The 22,153-nt window shown below is 30.3% G+C and overlaps 1 protein-coding gene across 1 annotated transcript in view; it reads right to left on the bottom strand.

Moving 5' to 3' along the window:
• Positions 1 to 1,295: 1,295 nt before the first annotated feature.
• The window catches only part of SYCP1 (synaptonemal complex protein 1), an 88,961-nt gene continuing 68,103 nt past the window's right edge, over positions 1,296 to 22,153 (bottom strand). Inside the window, exons 25-33 of the mRNA XM_031967350.1 lie at positions 21,802 to 21,918; positions 20,765 to 20,875; positions 20,183 to 20,275; positions 18,408 to 18,482; positions 16,824 to 16,883; positions 13,933 to 14,109; positions 12,274 to 12,417; positions 3,184 to 3,270; positions 1,296 to 3,091 (exon numbers count right to left, since the gene is read on the bottom strand). Coding sequence (XP_031823210.1) covers positions 2,948 to 3,091; positions 3,184 to 3,270; positions 12,274 to 12,417; positions 13,933 to 14,109; positions 16,824 to 16,883; positions 18,408 to 18,482; positions 20,183 to 20,275; positions 20,765 to 20,875; positions 21,802 to 21,918 — 1,008 coding nt within the window. The 3' untranslated portion in view covers positions 1,296 to 2,947. The remainder of the gene's footprint in view (positions 3,092 to 3,183; positions 3,271 to 12,273; positions 12,418 to 13,932; positions 14,110 to 16,823; positions 16,884 to 18,407; positions 18,483 to 20,182; positions 20,276 to 20,764; positions 20,876 to 21,801; positions 21,919 to 22,153) is intronic.

Raw genomic sequence — 22,153 nt, 5'->3', positions numbered from 1 at the left:
AGAAGAGAAGAAAATCACTTTTGAGTAGATTTTTCAGTAGTATTTTTTTTTCCAATTACATGTAAAGACAATTTTTGACATCCATTTTGAGCTCCAAATTTTCATTCTCTCTCCAGCCCTTCCCTAAAATGTTAAGCAATTTGATGTCACATACCTGAAATCATGTAAAAGATATTTCCATATTAGTCATGTTAAAAGAAACAAAAAAAGGGGGCGGGGAATAGTATGCTTCCATGTGCATTTACCTTCCATTGGTGCTTTCTCTACAGTGGATAGCATTTTCCATTATGAGTCTCACTTCATTCTTGTTTTAAATCAAAAGACAGAAATCAATGATGTAAAACCAGATTTAAGATTGTGTCTGTTTGGTTTTGAGTCAAATATTGCAAACTTTTGTTCAAATAAAAAAGTTCAAAGTTTATACATTTATCTGCTTTATGTAATCATAATTATATATTTATGTATTATATATTAGGTTTATATTATATATAATATGTTGTCACTCATGTTCCATATATGTATATATTTGGATACATGTTATATATTTCATGTTAAACAATTTTCCAAGTTGCAATTTATTGTATTAAACTGCTAATTATATAATACAAAATTTGTGAAATAAATACAATGCCTTACAAATAATAGTAAACATGGGACTTTCTAAATTACTTTTTTATATTTTTTACAGAATATCCTGCATAAAAAATTATAATTATTTTATAGTTTTATAATTTATGTTAAAATTTTCATAGGCAGAATAAAATTTTATATAATATAAAATTTAATTTGGTGCTTTTGGAGGCAAAAGTTATCACTGTATTTGTTATAAGTACTTAAGGCAATATAGCCAGCAGCATGTGTCAGAGACAGGAACTGAATCCAAGTTGTCCAGACACAGACTGCCATGTTCTGACCACACTACCTCTTTGTCTTGTATAGAATAGGAAGTTAATGTTTGATAAGGGGCAGCTAGGTGGCACAGTGGATAGAGAACCCAATTCTGTAGTCAGGAACACTCCTCTTCCTATGTTCAAATCTGGCTTCACACATTTACTAGCTAGCAGTATGATCCTGGGCAAGTCACTTAACCCTGTTTCCCTCAGTTCCTCATCTATAAAATGAGCTGGAGAAGGAAATGACAAACCACTCCAGCATCTTTGCCACACAAACAAATGGGGCTATGAAGAGTCAGACATAACTAAACATGAACAAAATTTATTTGACGAATTCAAATTGAACAAAATAGTTTCCAAAAAAAAAAAGGTCAAAAAGTAAGAAACCAGAATATCAACCAGTGTCAGTCAATAAACATTTATTAAGTACCTATTATCTGACAGGAATTCATAGAAAGGTAAGACAGTCCTTGCTCTCCAGAAGCTTACAATCTAATGCAGGAAACATGCAATCACCTATGTAAACAAGCCATATACAGGATAAATTAGAAATAATACACAAAAGCACTAGAATTAAGGGGGTATCAGGAAAACTACCTTGTATAAAATGGGATTTTAGCTGTGACTTCAAACCAGGAACACCTGAGGAGGAAAAGCATTTCAAACATGGGAATGGCCAGAGCCTGGAGATGGAGTGTCTTATGCAGGAAACAAAGAGGACAATACAGTGGAACTCAGATACTAGGGAGGGGGATAAAGTGTAAGAAGACTAGAAAGATGGAGGAAAGGAACAGGTTACAAGGGTTATGAATGCTAAGTATAAGGTTTTATATTTAATCCTGGAGGTGATAGGGAGCAATTATTAGAGTACACTGAACTGGGAAGGCAACGTAGTCAGACATGTCCTTTTAGGAAGATCTTTGACAGTTGAGTGGAAAATGGGCTAGAGTGGGGAAAGATTTATAGTAGGGAAACCAATCAACAGATTGTTGTAGTATACAAATTTTAGGTACTGAGAGCCTACAACAAGGTGCAGTGTGAAAGGAGGGAAGGGGGCACATGTGAAAGATATTATGAAAATAAAATTGATGGGTCTTGGCAATAGATTGGATATAGGCGGTGAGTGAGGATGAGGAGTCATAATGACTTTGTGAGTCTGGGGTATTGGCATGATGGTGGTATTCTAAATAGTAATAGATATTCTTAAAGAGATAATGAGTTCAGTTTTGGTGTTTAAAAATATCCTGTTTTAGATATCTAATAAGAAGTTGGAGACAGGAGCTGGAGATCAGCATAGAAATTTGAAAAGAAGATTTGAAAACCATTTAACATAGAGATGATAATTGAATTCATGGGAACTGATGAGATCATCAAGTGAAATAGTGTATATAGAGAAGAGAATTTAGAATCCTTGCATACATACAAAATTCTCTCAGAAAAATCTAAAAATAAAATTTACATGAGAGATTTTTGTGAAAACAATTTTATATATATACACAGAAGAATCATTTATATATATAGTAGTATTTATATGAATTTTTTTGTATAAACATATCCATGTAAAGTAATTTATGTAAAAGGTTTTTTGTATGACAAAATAATATTTCAGTAACTAACTTTGTAGTAATGTGTCTTGACTGACTACACTGGGCCTATAAGAACTATTTATGTTCAAAATGTTCTCACAGTAGAATGAAAAATAAATACTGTTTGAAACAAAAATCAACAGAAAATTTCAGTCAATAGTCTTCTTAAAAAAAATTTGGGCAACAACAACCTGAATCAAAATAATAGCAATAGCAAAACTGTATTTAATGAATTGAATACAGTTATAACTTTTCAAGTAATATACAATTATTTATATTTAAACCTAAAATATAGCAAAGGAAAATTAAGTCTTTTACACAAATGCAAAAGCAATTTAAAGCTTTGTCTATTTCTAGAAAACTTAGGACAGCCTAAATAAAAAATCATGAACTACCAAAGACAAAACAAAATCTATTGTAACAAATTTTATGTTATTAAACTAGTTAGTTCTACCATTTAACTAAATTTTAAGTAAATAGCTTTTCTGCTTCCTTTATTTTTTTTTTCCTGTCCACTTTAGAAACTGCAGCCCAACCATCTTCTCTCATTTTTCTCATAGCTGCAAATTTCAGTGCTGATCCTGGAGTTGTTAAAGATAAAGGTCTCTGATTCTACAACAAAAATAGAAAGACAAATATGTTACTGTTTAATGAATAAGTGTAATTTTAAAAATTTAATTCTGAATTAAAATTCCTAATTTTACCTTCTTTGGTGTTGCAACACTTTGATGAGAAGCTTGAGGATAACTCTTGTATAGTTTTTGAAATTTGTCTTCATCTGAAACCATGCTCTTTAAGATAATAAAAAAAATCAAATTTTTAAAAATATTTTTTGTGCTATAATATTGTTATTTTAGCTCTATTATATATTCATATTATATATTTGCCTCAGAGATCATCTAGTTTAAATATCCTCAAATAATTAATCTCATATTTTTCAATATTTTAATAAGATTCAATTTTGAACCTTATTCAATATATTCTAGAGAGGTTATATAGAACATAAATAAAACTGAAGTATGTATAATATTTATCCATTTATTTACAATTGAATTCCGGAGATGTAGTCCCTCAAAAATTGAGATAAATTATAACATGAGGCTAAAGCCATCAAAATGAAGTGCACAAGCTACTTTCTTGCATTAGTCAAAATTTCTACATAATAGCAAATCCCTCCTCCTTCCCTTTGGTCACAGAAGAAGAGTTATTTCTTTTAAAAAAAATTTTTATAGGATTTTATTTTCCAAATACATGTAAAGATAGTTTTCAACATTCGTTTTTGTAAGACTTTACATTCCCATATTTTTTCCCTCTTTTACTATCCTCTTCCCCAAAACAGCAAGAAATCTGATATAGGTTAAATATGTCCAACTCTTTTAAATATTTGTCATGATGTTCAATAAAAATCAGAACAAAGGGGAAAAAACCATGAGAAAGAAAAAAGTGAAAATATAATGCTTTGATCCATATTAAGTCTCCATATTTCTCTCACTGGAATGTGGAAGGCACAAAAGAGCCAAGTACATCATAGTTAATTATCACATAATCTTATTACTGTATACAATGTTCTGGTTCTATTTCCTTCATTCAACATCAATTCATTTAAATCTTTCCAGGAGAAGAGTTATTTTTACTAATTAAGGCTAATCTTTCAATCTTTCCTATTTTTTCCTTTCCCCAATAGCATTTTAAGATGTACAAAGCACTTTAAAAATTGTTTAGAATTTAACAAACACTGAATAAAACTAGCATTTTCATTTGCACAACAGAATGTTGAAAAGGATTTCACATGAAAATAGGAATCTCGATTAACTACAGTTAGTTTTTCCTTATATACATCTAGATGGTCCAGTGGACAGAGCATTGGGCTTGCAAGATCTGAGTTAGAATTAGAAGATCTGGCTTCAGATATTTACTAGTTATATGATTCTAGGCAAATTACAATCCCTAAATATTTGCTTCAGTTACTTATCTATAAATGGGGACATGCTGGAGAAGGAAATGGTCACTTCAGTATCTTTGCCAAGAAAACTCCAAGGACAAAAGTCCATGGAGTCATACAGAGTCAAACATAACTGAATGACTGAACAACAGTATAGTAAATTCAAACTTTTTAAAGCTTGTGTTTCCTTCTGTTTTCTTCTATGCATTAAAAAATGTTTTAATGACTCTTTCATCTTTCCTTCCTTGCTTGCTTTCTTCTGACATTTTTCAGCAATTTTCTTATCAGTTTCTTTATTCTACTTTCCCATTCACATTGAAAGAAAAAGAAAAAAACCCTTATACAAATATACACATGACATCAAGCCAAACAAAATCCCACATTTGCTAAGCCTAAAAATTCAATTAGCACTCCATTTAATTTCCTTCAACATCTCCAAGGGCCTTTTTCATTCTCATTTTCTTGTTTATATATTTTGTATTTTACTTATTTTGTTAAATGTTTCCCAATAATATACAGTTTTAATTTTTAACAAACTTTAACACTCATTTTTAAAAATTTTAAACTTAATACTAATGCATTCTTGGTGCAGTCGTGAAATGATTCAACTATTCTGGAGAGTAATTTGGAACTATGCCCAAAGGACTATAATACTATGTGTATCCTTTGATCTAGCAGTGTCACTATTGGTTCTGTATCCCCAAAAGATCATAAAATAGGGGAAAGAACCTATTTGTGCAAAAATGTTTGTAGAAGCTCTTTTTGTAGTGCCAAGGAACTGGAAATTGAGCAGATGCCCATCAGCTGGGGAATGGCTGAATAACTTATGGTATATTAAGGTAATGGATTATTATTGCTCTTTAAGAAATAATGAGCAGGTTGATTTCAGAAAATCCTGGAAATACCTACAAGAACTGATGCTGAATGAAGTGAGTAGAACCAGGAGAACATTGTATAGATAGTAACAACAAGATGATCAACTGTTATGGACTTGGCGCTTCTCAACAATGCAGTGATAGAGCAATTCCAATAGACTTGGGATGGAAAATGCCAATCCCATCCAATGGAGACTGAATGTAGATCAAAACACAGTATTTTCATCTTTTTGTTTGCTTGGTTTTTTTTCTTTTTGGCCTAATTTTTCTCATACAATGTGGCAAATATGGAAATACATTTAGAAGAATTGCACACATTTAACATATATCAAATTACTTGCTGTTTTGGGAATGGACAGAAAGGAGAAAATTATAGAACACAAAGTTTTACAAAAATATATGTGGAAAACTATCTTTACATGTATTTGGAAAAATAAAACACTATTTTAAAAAATAACTAAATTCCAAGTTTCAGATTCTCTCCCTCTCTTCAATATCTCTCCCAGTTATGGAAAAGGCAAGTAAATGATATCAATTACAAATGTGAAATTGTACAAAACACACTAGCAATGATGGGAGAAAAAAAGCAAGAAAGTGAAAAAACATGCTTCAATCTACACTGAGTTCTTTAGTTCTTTTATCTCACAGGTAAATTTTTTATGCTCTACTAATTTGCTTACGATAGTATTTTTTATGTTCAGCTCATGTAGCAATTTAAACTTATCTTGGTATTTTTAGTGTGGGATGTTAGTCTTTCCTAGGGTTTCTTCTACAGTGCTTTTTAATTTCCCAGAAATTTCTGTCAAATAGTGAATTCTTGTCCCAAAGCTTGGATCTTTGGGTTTATCTAACGTTACATTACTATAGTCATTTACTACTTTATATACCTAATTTATTTCACTGGATCCACCAATTTGCATTTTAGCCAATACTGAATTGTCTTGGTGATTACTCCTTTGTAATATAGTCTGAAATCCGTTTCTGTAAGTCTGCCTTGCATTATATTTTTTTTTCACTGATTCTCTTGATATTCTTGATCTTCTGTTTTTCCAGATGAATTGTTATTTTTCCCATAAAATATTTCTTTGGTATTCAATTTGTATTTTATTAAGTATATTTAGATAGAAATGTCATTTTTATCATATTGACTTGATCTATTCATAAGCAATATTTATCTAATATTTTAATCTCATGCATTTTCAATCTCTCACCAGTGACTTTTTCTCATCTGTTTATGAATGTGATGAAAAGTCATTCCAATTAAAAAAAAAAACCTTCCTTTAATCATTTATTTCATATTATTTCCCCCTTCATTGCTAATCTTTTTTTTTTTTTAATTTTTTATTAGAGCTTTTTATTTTCAAAACATAGGCATGGATTCAACATTGACCCTTGCAAAATCTTGTGTTCCAATTTCCCGCCTTCCCGCACCCCCCTCCCCGAAATGTCAAATAACCCAATATATGTTAAACATGGTAAAAATATATGTTAAATCCAATATATGCATTGCTAATCTAATACTGTTATTGTTGTTGTGTTGTTATTTCATTTCCACTTTTCTTTCTCAGAGCATTCAGGCAAATTCCTCTTGGGTCCTTTCTGTTAAGTGAACTCTGAAGGCTTACTTACTTACTCTTATCTAAAGACCTCATTCACTCATGTGACTTGTCTATTTTAATATGTATAATTTCTCCAACCTCTGTTTTTTGCTAGGATAATTGTATTTTCTTAGTAGTTCTTGTTTGTGATAGACTAATATATAACTTGTATTTGGTGGGAAGAAGCCAAACTAGTGAGTGTTTTAAGTTTGGGGCATCTTCTTTCCTTTAGGAGATAGTACACTAGGAAAGTGGCTTTTTGGACCTAAAAAACCCCATGTACTTAAATCAGAAATATGTGGGTGGACACTGAGGAGAACATATAGACATAATTCTAAGGGTCCTCTCTCTCTTTTAGGAAAAATAGAGTGGCCAATCCCTTCCATTCATCTCAAGGCAGAAATCAATTTCTTGGGAAAAGCAGTGGCCAACATTCCAGAGAGCTCTATCCATGCCTCTCCATGAGCCATATTTACTTATCTATTTGTTTTTTAATAAAATAATTCTTAATAAACAAATAAAATTCAATAGATGAGATACAATTATTCCATTTCTCTGTCTCTATCAAATTCATCATCCATTTATGCTCATTTACTTTTCCTGGATTACTCTGAATTTCTATTTTTAAGAAATGAATAATGCTGCTTTGAAAATCTTGAGAATATTCAGGGAATATTCTCCAATTTGGATCACATAGCATATTATTTTTATATTATTTTAGTTCAATTCCTGAGTCACATTTAGCATTGGTTCTCAATAAGAGTCCATAACCACACATTTTCTTTCTTCTATCAAGATAATATTGTTTCTCCTTTTCTCTTGGGTCAACTTTGCCTCTTATGCAATGACACAAGGTTATATCCATATTCTCAATCTGGAATCACATTCTGTAGGCTATAGGAACATAGGAATGCCTTTCCCTAACACATATTGGTTGAGAGTCAAGTTACATTCAAAATGTGTCTATTTCCTTACTATCCGTCTTAATTCAGGACCCAATCTTCCCTAAAATGGATTACTATTATAGACTCCCAATTCTTCTTTCTGCTTTCTGTTAATTCTTCCCTCACATTCTTGTAATGTTCAGGCTAGCTTTCTGGAGGTCATTCAGACAGGTCTTGGTCTCAGCAGGATATACACCATGAGAATGGTCAAGAATAGAGTCTAGATTCTTTATTCTGGCCCAGTTTTGATCTTAGTGCAGGAGCTATGAGAGCCACCACAAGGCTGGTCAAAGACATCTTCCAGTCTTTCTTATCCCTTATATACCTTATTGTAATCATTAAAGCATACAGATTATATGTGAATTTAGAGAACCATTACAACACCATGCTAAGTACTAAGCATATATGTGAACTAGAAAACCATTATCTCATCAATTTCACTGAGTTAACATCTTGTTTCAAGTATACTTGATTCAAGTTCCAAAGTTCTGCCCTCCACACATTCTCTACACAGCTGCCAAAATAATCATCTAAGAGATAAATCTGATAATATCAGATTTACTGCCACAAAATTTTCAAAGGCTCCTTGTTAGCACTGGGACATACAAACTCCTCATGAATGGCAAATAAGCTGTTCTACTTTCTGGTTTCCACCTACCTCTCATTTTCATATACTTCAAATTCCAATGAAATTGGACTACTAGTCACTCTATAATTCATTAGCTTGTCTCCTTTCTTCATGCAATTACTCAAGAAATTCCTCAATTTTCACTTCTTAAAATCCTAATCCTCCTTCAAGATTCAGTTCAGGTGCCAAAACTTTTGTAAAGCATTCCTTGATCCCTGCCACTTTTCCCAGTTGTTTGTGACATCTTACTTCTCAAAATAATTTGTATTTCTAATGTACACATTTTATTTTCTCCCTTCCCATCTGTCATCTCCTCATAGAATATAGGCTATTTGAGAATAGGAACTGTTTTATTTTTACTTTATATTCTTAGAGCCTAGTGGCATACCTTGTACATGGTAACCACTTGATAAATATTTATTGAGTTTAATTGAATTAGCAAAATCCTGGTGGTCTTTTCTCATTTTCATCAAATAACCTCAATACATGAGCCTCCCCATATTTAGCGTGCTCACTTCTTAAAAAAATAATGTGTTTGCCAAGTCATACTTAAAATTTTTACAACTGTATAAATGAATTAGTTCTACTACATAACCTTTGAGAATTCAAAGTCACTTCCATGTCATAAGGCAGGAAGCTTGTAAATAATATGAGGCTATAAAATATAATTAATCACCACATTAATTTAATATCAATCAGGTAATTGAATCAGATTCTCAGATTTAGAAGGAATCTCAGAAGTCCTGTAATCCAAGTCACACACACCAAAAATACCCTCTACAGCTTCCTCCAAAGTCTCTGTTTAAAGACTCTTAGTGCAAGGCAATTTACTACCTTCCAATATAGTGTATTCCATTCTAGGATAGATCTAATTGTTAGGAAATTTCTCCCATATAACTGCAAAATATACTCACTGTTCCTAGGAGTCTAGTGTTAAGCAGGGGGGGAAAAATCTTATTTTCCTTCCCCATAAAAGATTTTCAAAACAGCTATCTCTCTCCAAAGCTGCTTTCTGCAGAATGAGTATCTTCAGTATTTCTGATCTATCATGCTTTCAATATCCTTCATTACCATGGTGGCCCTCTCTTTTTAAAGGTCTTCATCTTAGTAATATTCCAGATTAGCCATGATCCTGTCAATGTAGATAAATCTTACAACAATGTCAATCACAATCCATTGTCCTTCCTATGTGACTCTTGTATATGTCTTCTCATAAATTGCAGAAAGTACCCCCAACCTGGGGTTGCCTTCCTCAATTTCTCAAGATATTGCAAGGTTACAAATAGAGTATTTGAACCATCAACTACTTCTCAATCTCACCACATCTTATATTTCTATGACATTTTTTACACCATTTCGACCTATTTGTAATGTCTGAAAGCTTTTTATACCCACCATGCATGTGTTTCATTAACCTTTGGCGATTCACAGCCATATAGCATCACTATTAGAATGCTGTTATTAAAATATGGACTTTTGTTTCAGAAAGAAGTTTGGGTCATTAAAAATTGCAACTTTTAAAGACAATCTAACCAATTTTTCTCTTCCTGTTTAATACTGGAACTAACTTAATTTTAAATTACTGTCTAAAATATAAATGTATGTACACATATTTGTGTGTATGCATATTTTATGTGTAATTATGTACAAGTTCTATATATTGTCATCCAACTGCATTGTTGTCTAGAAAATAAATATGGTTTATATATTTGGTATTCTTTCTATAGATAATTAAATAAAATTCTTTTAATGAATTATGGTTTTCATTAAAGAGGATATGTAACATGCTAGGTGCTTGATTCAAACAATGCCATGACACCCACAAGGATGCATGTCAAGGACTTACCTATCTACAGGGCATCTTTCTTCATTTTGGACAGTGTACAAAAGTGGCAAATACTTTTATATTTTTTTTATGTCTTAATACTGATAGAGGGTAAATGAATAAGGTTACTTTTGTTATGTCTTTCAAGGAACTTTATATAATTCTGACACATGCATGGGAGAAATGTTCAAAAGAGAGCTGTTAAGCTAGTTTTTTGTTCTACTAAATATTTATCACTTGTCCTTCTCAAAATGTTAACTATCGGAATTATATTTCTCTAGATATCACCTGACCAGGAAGACATTCCAAAAATGTGTTACCTCTCTTGATACTATATATCAATTGATGCAGCTTAAGTTTATATTCGTTATTTTAGCTGCCATGTTGCATATTTTAAGTTTTTAAGTTGCATATTAAACTTATGGAGCAGTAAAACTTCCATTATCTTTTTTCATCCATAGTTATCTAACTAACTAACTAACTATATATATATATATATATATATATATATATATATATATATATTCATACATATAAAGTCTTATAATTTACAACTTTTAATAAATGTAAAAGTTTATATCTGTGAAATATTATTTTTATGCCCACCTTTTCAAAATGTTTTCAGCTACAGATTCTGCCATCCAACATATGATTGCTTTGGGTTTCTATATATTTATAAGCATGCTACCAATGCTTATAAAGTTCATCAAAGTTATAAATAAAAATATTTAAAAATATGGAACCAAGGACATTTCCCTAGGGCACTCCATTAATGACCTCTTTCTAGTTAATATCAACCTATTAATACCCATTCTCTACTTTCAGTCATCAACTCAGGTCTAAATATAACTATTATTTCATCTAACCACATCTTCATCTTTCCTATTAGGATACCATGGGAGAATTCATCAAATACTTGTTAAAATGTCTTTAAAATTTCTAGAGAATTCCTCTGATCTACTGGCCTGGAAACTTTTCAAAAAAAAAAAAAAAGGAAATTAATCTGACACAACCTATTTTTGCTTCTGATAGAATATATGCTTTGCATTACAATTCCTGGAACCTAGGAGAGTATTTGGCACATAGTAGACTATCTAGCACATAATAAGAACTTAATGAGTATGACTGATTGATTCTGCAATTTACATGAAGTTTTACTTTGGCTTAAAGGATAGGTAGGAAAGCAAAATTATATGTATATGCAGTTTATTTTTCCAGTTGACTGAATATGTAAAAACAAATTTATACTAAGTGAATATATGGAAAATGAGTTTCACTTATGTAATATTTAAGAGAGAAGAGTAAGATTTTCATCTCATCAATTAATGTCTCATCTCCAGTCTGTACCGAAATTCTGCTCATACTATTTACACTCAAAATTACTTTACAAATATGTGTGTATTAGGTACATAATAAGTTCATTAATCCTGTAGCATATTAAATATTATATTTAAGGTGCCAAAAGAAGTTATGAACATATGAAAATTTTCTCTTTAAGTGACAATCCAGTCAATAATACTATTTCAGAGTCATAGAATCTTACTCAGAGATCTAATGAAACTATACTTGTAAATGAGTCTTTTCTATTGCATCCATAAGTGATATAAAGTCTTCACCTAAAAACCTCCAATAGGGGAGAAATTACTGTATCACTAAGAAACCTATTTCATTTTTTGATTGCTCTTACTATTATAACCTTTTATGGGAGAATAATGGTATCACCCATTTAGACTGATCACTTTATAATAAACTTTTTTTGAATTCAATTATATTTCAAGGTACATAATATATCTTAATCTGTATAAGTATAGCATGTATATGGAATATCATCATTTTGGATCTAGATATGGTATATCCAAATCTGCATAATAAAGAGGCACATTATTCTAAGATATATAACACTTCATTAATAATACTATACATGCAAATAATTTAGGGAAAAAAGTAGTGCAAGAAATCCCACATCTTGATAATATATTTACCAAAAGGTCATTTTGATCTGAACTATCTGAATTCGTATCAAAATCAAATAGCATTTTTCTTTTTCTATTTGTTCCTTCCTTGTATGGATTCTTCTTTTCAATCTGCAGTATTTTCATTTTTGTTGGTGTCTTTACAGTGTATGCCTTTACATGAAAAAGATAAAAATATAATGATAAAATACATATACAACTTATGATACGATAAACATAACTTTCATATACGCAATTTTTACTAAACTTTGATACTAATAATTAAAAATACCCAGGAAAATAGGTAGAGAATAATAATACATTACTAAAGATTTCCCTAGTGATCTGAAAAGTATGAAAACTTGAATTATTCTCAAGAAAAGATTTAGGTACTGGTTTATCATTTTATAAAACTGGGATTTCTCCTTTAATTCCATCAATCAACTTGATAGTCAATTGTATAATCAGTTGGTTTGTTTCCTGAGATCTCTTTACTTAAGTCAAAAAAGAAAGTGATGTGACGGACTGGTTAAGAGGATCAATATCAAGATCAATATACTGAATCTACTTATAAAATAGTCCATCAGTAAACTCAATTCAGAGGGGTTCCTCCCAGAAGTGAAAGATTTCACTCTCTCTTCTACTAACTGTATCACTGGAGAGAAGAGACCAAAAGAAGACAACACAATCAGCCCTGAATAGAGATAAACTAAGGACAAATATAAATAAATGCTGAAAGATAACTATCCAAGAGATAAAGTAGCTTCAAAGCTTGTGATCCCTTAAACCAGGGGGATGGGGGAGAGGGAAGGGAAGAAAGGACATTTGAATGGATTTCAAGTTCTAAGATTCAGATTCAAATATCAACTCTAATCATTACTAGAGGTGTGACATTAAATAAATGATTCAGTTTGTTTCAGTTTGTTGCAAGATGAGAAAAATATTATTTAGACACTATTTAGAATGTAGATGAGCTCTATATGAGATATTGTTGCATGTAAAGTATTTGGGGTTCTATAAAGGTAAACCATTGTCATTATTTAGAAAGCTAATTCTAAGTATCTCTGGTTTAAATGGAGAAGGGAACAAGGAACTGAATAACTAATTCCAGTCACATATTTTGTAAATAAGTAGATTTTATCTGTCTGTGTTGAGGTAAATGATAGTAATCAAAAATACCTAACATTTCATGTGACAGAATATATATTTGTAATTTGAAAAATAGTTTTGAAATATATTACCCAAATATCAGGATTATCTCATATTCAGGATAATGCAAATAAGACTCCCCTCTTCCCCCAAAGCAATTGGCTAGGGTCACACAGCTAGGAAGTGTTAAAGTGTCTGAGGCCACATTTGAACTCAGGTCCTCTTGACTTCAACGCTGGTAATCTATCCACTACGCCACCTAGCTACCCCAAAACTGAGACTCTTGAAACAATGTAGTTTACTAATTTTCATAAGTTCAATGAATTATATAATATTAAATATAAAGGGATGTAAACATTAAATGATTTGTCTAATATGTAAGAACAAGTCAATAACAGAAACTAGGAACCAAAATTCTAATTTTTAAATCTTTCTGAAAAACAACATCTGTATAGATATTAAGTTTATGAATACCACAGGGTTTTTTGAGTATCAAATATCTACAATGCTGTTAACCTTTTGAAAAATTAAGCAACTAACCTTTATTGATGGTGTAGATAAAGATTTTTTGGCAGGTGTCCAGAGAAATTCTTTGTTTTTTGATTGGATGTGATCAACTGATGTGAAATTTAATGATGCATTTTCTGAAGTATCTATTTTAGAATCACATTTCCACTTGCTGGTTTCAGGAGTTGCCAAGACAGACGTTTGTATTTTCTACATTGGATAACAAAACCACTTAAAATCATCGATAAAATTATATTAAAGATACATTTACTTAATTAAAAAGAGGTAATTACTGGAAAGAATATTTAGCTGGTACTCAGAAGGCCTGGGTTCTAACTTGTATTCTATTATTGGTTTTTAGATAATGAGTAAATAACATTCAACATTGAGGGAGAGAACAAAGAGTAAGAACACTGGAAAGGTATATACCCTTTTGCTCACAAACCAAGATAAATTTCATGGCCAGCCAACAGAGCAAAGCAATAACTCTGATAATTTGAATACTGTAAATAATTGGGCATCAAAAAAGACAATAGGAAGAAATGATTGCAAATAATGGTGTAAGAAAATCAGAAAGTTAGATTTTGATTTGGTAATTAAGCACCTTCTATGTGCAAGGCACAGTGTTAACCACTATGAATATTCCTTTGAAAACCACTTGCTAACATCTTTTAACTATTTATCTATTAGGGAATGGTTCTTAGAAAGCCAATAAGCTTCAGAGAAATTGCTGACTTGTCCATTAGTCAAAGGCATTTTCTCATTTGGGAGTTCTCTCTCCCAATGAAACCACAGGTCCAGAACCTATTTCTTCTAATTTACACTTCCTTACAACATTTGCAACATTTCTACTATTACATAAAATATTGAAATTTTATTTTATTCAAAATTAACATGAACACTTTAAAATAAGGGCAAAAAAAATAACAAAAATATTATGATGTCATGTTAGTGTATATTATCATAACCTCAATGACAAACATTGTGATATGACCTGCATATAGTTTATCTTTATAAAGAAATATTTTAACAACGGACAAATTCCTAATGATGAACAAGCTACTTTTCATATCTAAGTCTACTTTTACAAACCCACAACTAGCTCCATCTTCCAGTGAAATTATGTCAACAATTATTTTTATCCAAGTTTCAGAAAATTGGACTTTTTGTTTTCAAAAACTTTTTTCAAATTATTCTGATTGAAAATTTTAGTTGAAAGTATTAATCTTGGTCATACATGGTAGTGCCATCAGGACAACCAGGGCTTCTGAGTCATCAATATTTAAGATTTTGTCTTGATACAACTAATCAATTCTACCAAAAATTATCGTTTTAACCCTTTTTAACATTTTTCTTACCAAGTTTGTTAGACACAACCTATATCAATCAATCAACAATATTTATTAAATACCTACTATAACCCAGACATTGCGCTAAGCACTAGGGTTACAAAGACAAAAATAAAAGTCTCTATTCTCAAGGAGTTAATATTTTATTAGAGTGAACATTATACTTACATATAATAAGCACACACAAAGTATATACAAAATATGTACAAGATATTTTGTTGTTGTTGTTGGAGAGGCACTAGCAGCTGGAGAGATCAGGAAAGCTCATATGTAGGAGACATATTTAAGTCAAACTTTTAAAGTTGCATTGAGGCATAAAGGACAGCCTATATACAAAGGCCATATATAATAAAATATACGTTGTTTGTGAAGAGAAAAAGAGTTGAAAGTTTGGCTGGACCAACAAAGGGTATGTTCAGAAGAATAATATAAAATAAGGCTGGAAAGGTAGGTTGGAGCCAAGTGATAAAAAAAAAAAAAACTTTAAATTTCAAATTATTTATATTCAATCCTAAAGGCACATTAATAAAAGAGCTATTACTTTTGCAAATGAAGGTAAAACAATTAGGAACCTAGTTCTAAGATTGTGCTGAAAACCATTTGTGACAAACTTTAGAAAATTTAAGGTGAGAAAATAACCTTATGCATTTGAAAACAATTTGTATATATTCAATCTAAGTATTTTCCTTAAAAATGATTGATAAGACATTAAATTTCTCATTTTTCTAGGTCTCAAGAGAAAATTATCTTTAAATATCAATGAAGAGAAAGCTTTTAGGAAATGAAGTTGAATTAGAATATTCAAATTTCCTTCCTTCCACAGCCTCCCATATATATCCCTGTACCCCACTTAAAAATAAGTTTGCTAGTCTAATGTTTGCTAAATTAAAAGGCATTACCTACTTGGAGAAAAACTCACTATTTGATAAAATCCACTTGGAAAACTAGAAAGTAGTGTAGCAAAAATTATTTATACAACATCTCACACTATATGCCAAGATAAGTTAAGTTGCAAATAGATATATTACTAAAGACATAAAGGGTGACATTCTTAACAAATTAAGAGGATCAATGAAGAACATACCTTTCTGACCTATATAGGTAGACAGTCGATTCATGACAAGATTAGGGATAAAGGGGATCGGGATCACAGACTGTAATGGGCCACAAAAGATATTTGGACTCAAGGTGTCAAATGACACATATTTTTGAACATGTCCAATGTAAGAATGAATTTTGTTTGACTATGCATTTATGTGGTTTTTTTCTCCTTTTTTTGAATAAGGATAGGGAGAGATGAGAAAGAAAATATAATTTTTAACTGAAAAATGAAATTCAAAATTTAAAAAGAGTTTTACATGATTCCACATGTATAATGAGCATCATATTGCTTGCTTTCTCAATGGATGGAAGATACATAAGTGACAGAGAGAATTTGGAATTCAAAAAATTTTAAATAAATAAACATGATTTTGAAAAAATAGTTCATATTATCTAAACTTAAAGGTTTTTTCCAAAAGTAGCCCTCAGAAGATAGACTGGTTATGAAAACAAGTATGAAAAATAGTATTTTACCTTATCCTTCTTCTCCTTGAGCATGGCGCTATCTTCTTTTGCCTCTCTTAAAAGTTTTTCCTATTAAAAAATCCATAATTAGAATTCTATTTGCAACTTTTCAGTTTAAATAGTTCTATTATTATAATTACTACTATCAAAACCAAATGGCATTTATCAAATACCCTCATGTCCACTTTACATGCGAAAAGTTATTTGGAACTTCTAAAAGAATGTGTAACACAATGAAGGCAAAAACTGTTTGATTTGTTTCTTTCTATCCAAATAAAAAAGCCCACACAGCACTGACTCTCAACAGTTATTTCAACAATTTCAACAGTTATTTTCAAAAAGTTGCTTATCTCAATAGAAGTATTAATTTTTTTACATTAAAATCAGATCAAGGAAAAGTACAGCTTTGCCAAATTGCTCTAATAATATTTATGCTCCTAACTTCAGCCATGGAATATTTCAGCAACATACAAAATAAAATCATTATTATTTGTTTTTGTTATCAAAAGTACATAGTTAATACAATATTATCTTTAGGGTAGAAGCACCATTCTTTTCTCAGGAACAAATCTTAGAAGGCAAAGAGAGCCATTCCCATACTCTTCTTCCAATACTAGAGAACAACAACAGTAAATCCAGGGGTGTACTGGAGTCACATGAGAAAACCTGATATTATATATATTTATTTAATTATTATTATTATTTTGCTGAGGCAATTGAGGTTAAGTGACTTGCCTAGGGTCACACAGCTAGGAAGTGTTAAGTGTCTGAGGCCAGATTTGAACTCAGGTCCTCCTGACTTCAGGGCTGTTACTCTATCCACTGTGCCATCTAGCTGCCCCTGATATTATATTTTCAGTGTGAACATTTATTAGCCAGAACTTGATTTATTGTTTTGTTAGATTGTCTAGACTTGTCTATCATAATTTTTCCCCTAGAAAGATGTTTGTTAAAATATTTACCAAATATTTGGTACACTACTGATCACAAACCAAAAGATTTTACAATATGTAATGCCTAATGTAATCTCATTTGATTAACTGAATTTTCTAACATCATATTAAGATAGCCATCCATTTATAGTTTAATTCATCAGAACTGTGATCAGATAATATTACTGTACCTAGTCATGATTTATGCAATCTTTTCTCACTTAGGTTGCACTGTCTTTTCTATAAATCATATCTCAATCTTTGTTTACCTCTGGGGACTTCAGGAGAAGTAAAAGATCCAGAATATAGATCCACAAGGGTCATCCACTCCATTGTATTAAAATGAGTAGTTTAGTTTATTTCCATTCTATTACTTAAACATTATTCTGGACATTATTTCTGAAACATATCCACAACTAGAAGCATGTAAATGTACATGTACATGCACATTTAACACATTAAATAGCTTAGAGTCTCCCTTTCATATGTAAATGATCCTGAAGCTGATATCCTATATCCTCTGACCCATTTGCCTTTGACAATCATGGTATTTTGTATTAGAGAATTAGATAAGAATAAAGAGTCAAAAATAAGTTACATTAAAATACAAACATTTCAAGATTAATCTGAGAATTCTCCCTGCATAACAACATAAACTTACCTTTTCCTCAGTTTCTACTTTAAGCTGAGTCTCAACAGATGAAAGTTTGCTCTTGAGATTAGATATCTCAATTTCCTGAAAAAAATACAGGGGAAGATAATTAATGCATCAACACAATGTTAAAAGTTTCAATATAAGCACAACCATGTAATTTCCATTTCACACAGAAACAAATCATCTATAAAACATAAACTTTAAATTCTTCTACATGATTGCCTTCCTAATTTACCATAATTCAAAGTATTAGAGATAATTCCCTATCCTTTCTTCAGGATAGAAATCTTCTCCTGACATTATTTGCTTTGCTTCTCTTTTTTTCACTACGACTCTATGCTATTTATATTTTTTATTGCTTCCCCAGTTTTCTTGCTTACCTTCTTTAATTTGCCACCCAACTATTTGTTAATCTCATGATCCAGACCAAATACCTCTACTTTTTTCATTTTAATATAAGAGAACTTTTATTTCTCTTATTCATCTTTTCTAATATGAGTATATACAAATGTCTCAAGTGTTATCTTTCTATCATCCTATTCCAACCATTTTATTTTCTATATTTTGTCTCTGTTCTCTTTGGGAATCCCTCATTTAGAAATTTAGAAAATTTTCTAAACAAAGAGAGTGACAAAAAATTTTGCTGTTATAATTTGAAGGACTGTTTATTGTTTTTGCATATTCCAGCCTAACACAACAAGTAGCACATAGTAGTTACTTAACAGATTTTATGGAGTTGATGACTCAGTATTAAAGAAGTAGAGGCAGAGTACAAACTATGCTTATTAGGTGTATGGAAGTAAAGATGAAGGGAGAAAAATTATGGTAATGGATAAAGGGATGGGAATATGAAGGATTGTAGGACCGGGAAGAAAAGAAAATTTCTGGGCATAAAGAAAAGAGCCAATAGAGAGCAATAGGTAAACGCTAGAGGAAGCACAAAGATAGGATCTAAGATGAAAGAGAGATACTATCAGAAATTGTTGAAGTATGCAAAAAATAGAGTTGAAGAATCTATTGTCAGATGTCCCTAATCTTTCTGATAAAGAAAGAACTATGAGGTTATCTATTACCTGAAGGAATATGACGTGTGCACAGTGGACAAGGTTTACAAAAGCTGTTGGGGAAATTCTAGAGGGATCCCATGTAATATAAATGAAAATAATACTGAGCAGCCATGGAGACTGGCCTAGTTGAGTATGTATTTTATAAAAGACTAAATTAGCATACATTCATAATTGCTATTTTAATTTCCGGTCAAAAAGTTGATGGGAGAATAGAACTTTTAAAAATCCATTTCCATTCCTTTAAAAGTTATATGGAATTCTTTTCTAGATATTTTATCATTATGGAGAACTTCCACTAAACAAGCAATTATTATCAATTCAGATTTTAAATTGATCTGAAATTTAAATTGTCTAGTATGTGTCAGAGACAAGACTAGAAGCCATATCTTCTTGACTCTAAGGATATCTGTCTATCCACTATTTCATAATACATTTCTTTTACTCTGTATCTTTTCAACCCTAAAATATCCCACTTAACTCAATAAAACTTAAGTCAATTCAGTAAAAATAAATAAATAAATAAATAAAAACAAAGAAGCAGCAGCAAAGAAAAAAAAGTTTTATAGGAGTACATGGCCACAAAAAAAAAATGAGCAGAAAATCATGTAAACTAAAAAAAAATTAACTGAATAGCTTTACTGAATTATTTCTCTTTCAAGCATCTATGTTAGCATCATCATACACAGTCTTTATCCTATTTGTTATAGAGCTCACCAAAGATATTTTCTTCAATGACTGCTCTTGCTCTTTGCTCTTATATAATCCTAATTCTGCATCTCTTTCTTCAACTATTTTATCATATTGATCCTATATAAAAACAGGAAAGTCATTTATGTTCTGAAAAAAAATTATCAAAATCTAATACATTTTACTTAATAGGTCTTATGCAACAAATTGAAATCTAACATTTGTAGAACATGTTATTTAATAGTTTCATAGATATATATATATATATATATATATAATTGTCTTTAAATTAAATAATTCACAGATTTGCAGTTTATATAATCTCCATATAGCCGATCCAAAATGTCTTTAATGACCACATCATACTGAAATTGAACAAAAAAGGTAAGAACAAATCTTTTCTATATATAACATATAACAATGAACTTCAACAATTAAAAGATGTGATTTTAGAATCAGAATTTTACTGCTGCAGAACAATATTGCTGCACAGCGAAGTCCTAACTATGAATGGTCATGTTAAACCTAAAGAAAACCTTAATATATGACTGAATTAACTTTTTAAATATATCAAAAACAATTTAAAATCTAAACAAAAGCTTTAATTACTTTATGTTTTTCCATAAGTGCTACCATTTCAGCAATTTTATGTTGACATCTTAGATCAATTTCTTTTTGTTGTTTTACAGCTTCATCTGCTATTGCCTTTGTTTTTTCAACCTATCAATTAAAAAATATAAAAATAAAATGTATAAGCAAGAGATTAATTTTATTTAAACAAAACCACACAATAATATATACGTTCTATCATCTACACTTCAAATATAAAGTCAAGGAAATTAAGATTAGAAAATTCACTAGTTTATTCTGTTTACATTTTTATTATAAAATTAATTATTTGCTTCAGCTACTTTTTACTTTTATTATTTATTATTGTATAAGTAAATAATTAAGCATTTGATTGTTCTCAATGAACAACAAGATTCAAAGGTCAACCAATATTTTCTATATAACATTAAGATATATTATCTATATCAATGCTTCATAAATGAATTATAAATAGAACTTATTTCATGAATTTATTAATGGGCTTTTAGAGTACACAATAGCTTTGATATACATACTAGTCATTAAATATATTATATTATATTATATAAATAAATAATTCATATTAATATATAAATATATTATATATATTATATATACATCTTTAAGTTAAATTTTTTCTTATGTTTATAATATTTTTAATTTACAATGCTTGAGTTCTGAGAAAAAGTAAGTTGTTATAATAAACCAACCTACTAATTAAGCATTATTCTTTTAAAAAAGATTTCATTTGCCTGGGTCAATAATAAGATACCATGAGTACATCCCTTTAAAAAGATGTAAATTAACTTTACTACAATTTAATTCCTACACAAAAAACTTGGCATTAATGATAATAGCTCTATTTTGAGTTACTATAAAACTACCATTTAACAGCCCCAAGGAACAACCTTATATAAATTTAATACCAAATGTGTAAATTAATTCTTCAATTTTCCAAATGTCTAAAGAGCATTAAATTAATCCCTTTCCTTTTGAGAACCAGAAGAAATTACATTATTTTAAAATATAATTTTTTTCATATATTTAGTTTTTCCTACCTCTCCCAAAAGATTTTCTTCTGATATCTTTTTGTCAGCAATTTCTTTTTGGTAGTTGTCAGTCATTTCTTCAAATTTCTTGTTAGAGTCATTTAGCTCTGATTCTAATTTATTCACCTTATAACAAGAAAGAAAAAAAATATTCCCATTGATAAGTGCTATGCCTTCTTTGATGAGAGTTCACATTTACTTTTTGCTTTTATAATTTTTTAAAAATTTAATAATAAGCAATTTCCAGGTCCACCAGAATTACAAATACTTACTTTAGAGAGCAGTAAAATTATCCTCAAAAAATGGTGAAGGTTTGGGGGCTATATAATGCAGTGACAGAGCACCAGTTCTGGAGTCAAAA

This window comes from Sarcophilus harrisii, chromosome 4 (assembly GCF_902635505.1).
Source record: "Sarcophilus harrisii chromosome 4, mSarHar1.11, whole genome shotgun sequence".
Taxonomy (NCBI): Eukaryota; Metazoa; Chordata; class Mammalia; order Dasyuromorphia; family Dasyuridae; genus Sarcophilus; species Sarcophilus harrisii.
Note: the sequence above shows the minus strand (reverse complement) of the source record. Positions and strands in the feature narration are given on the sequence as shown.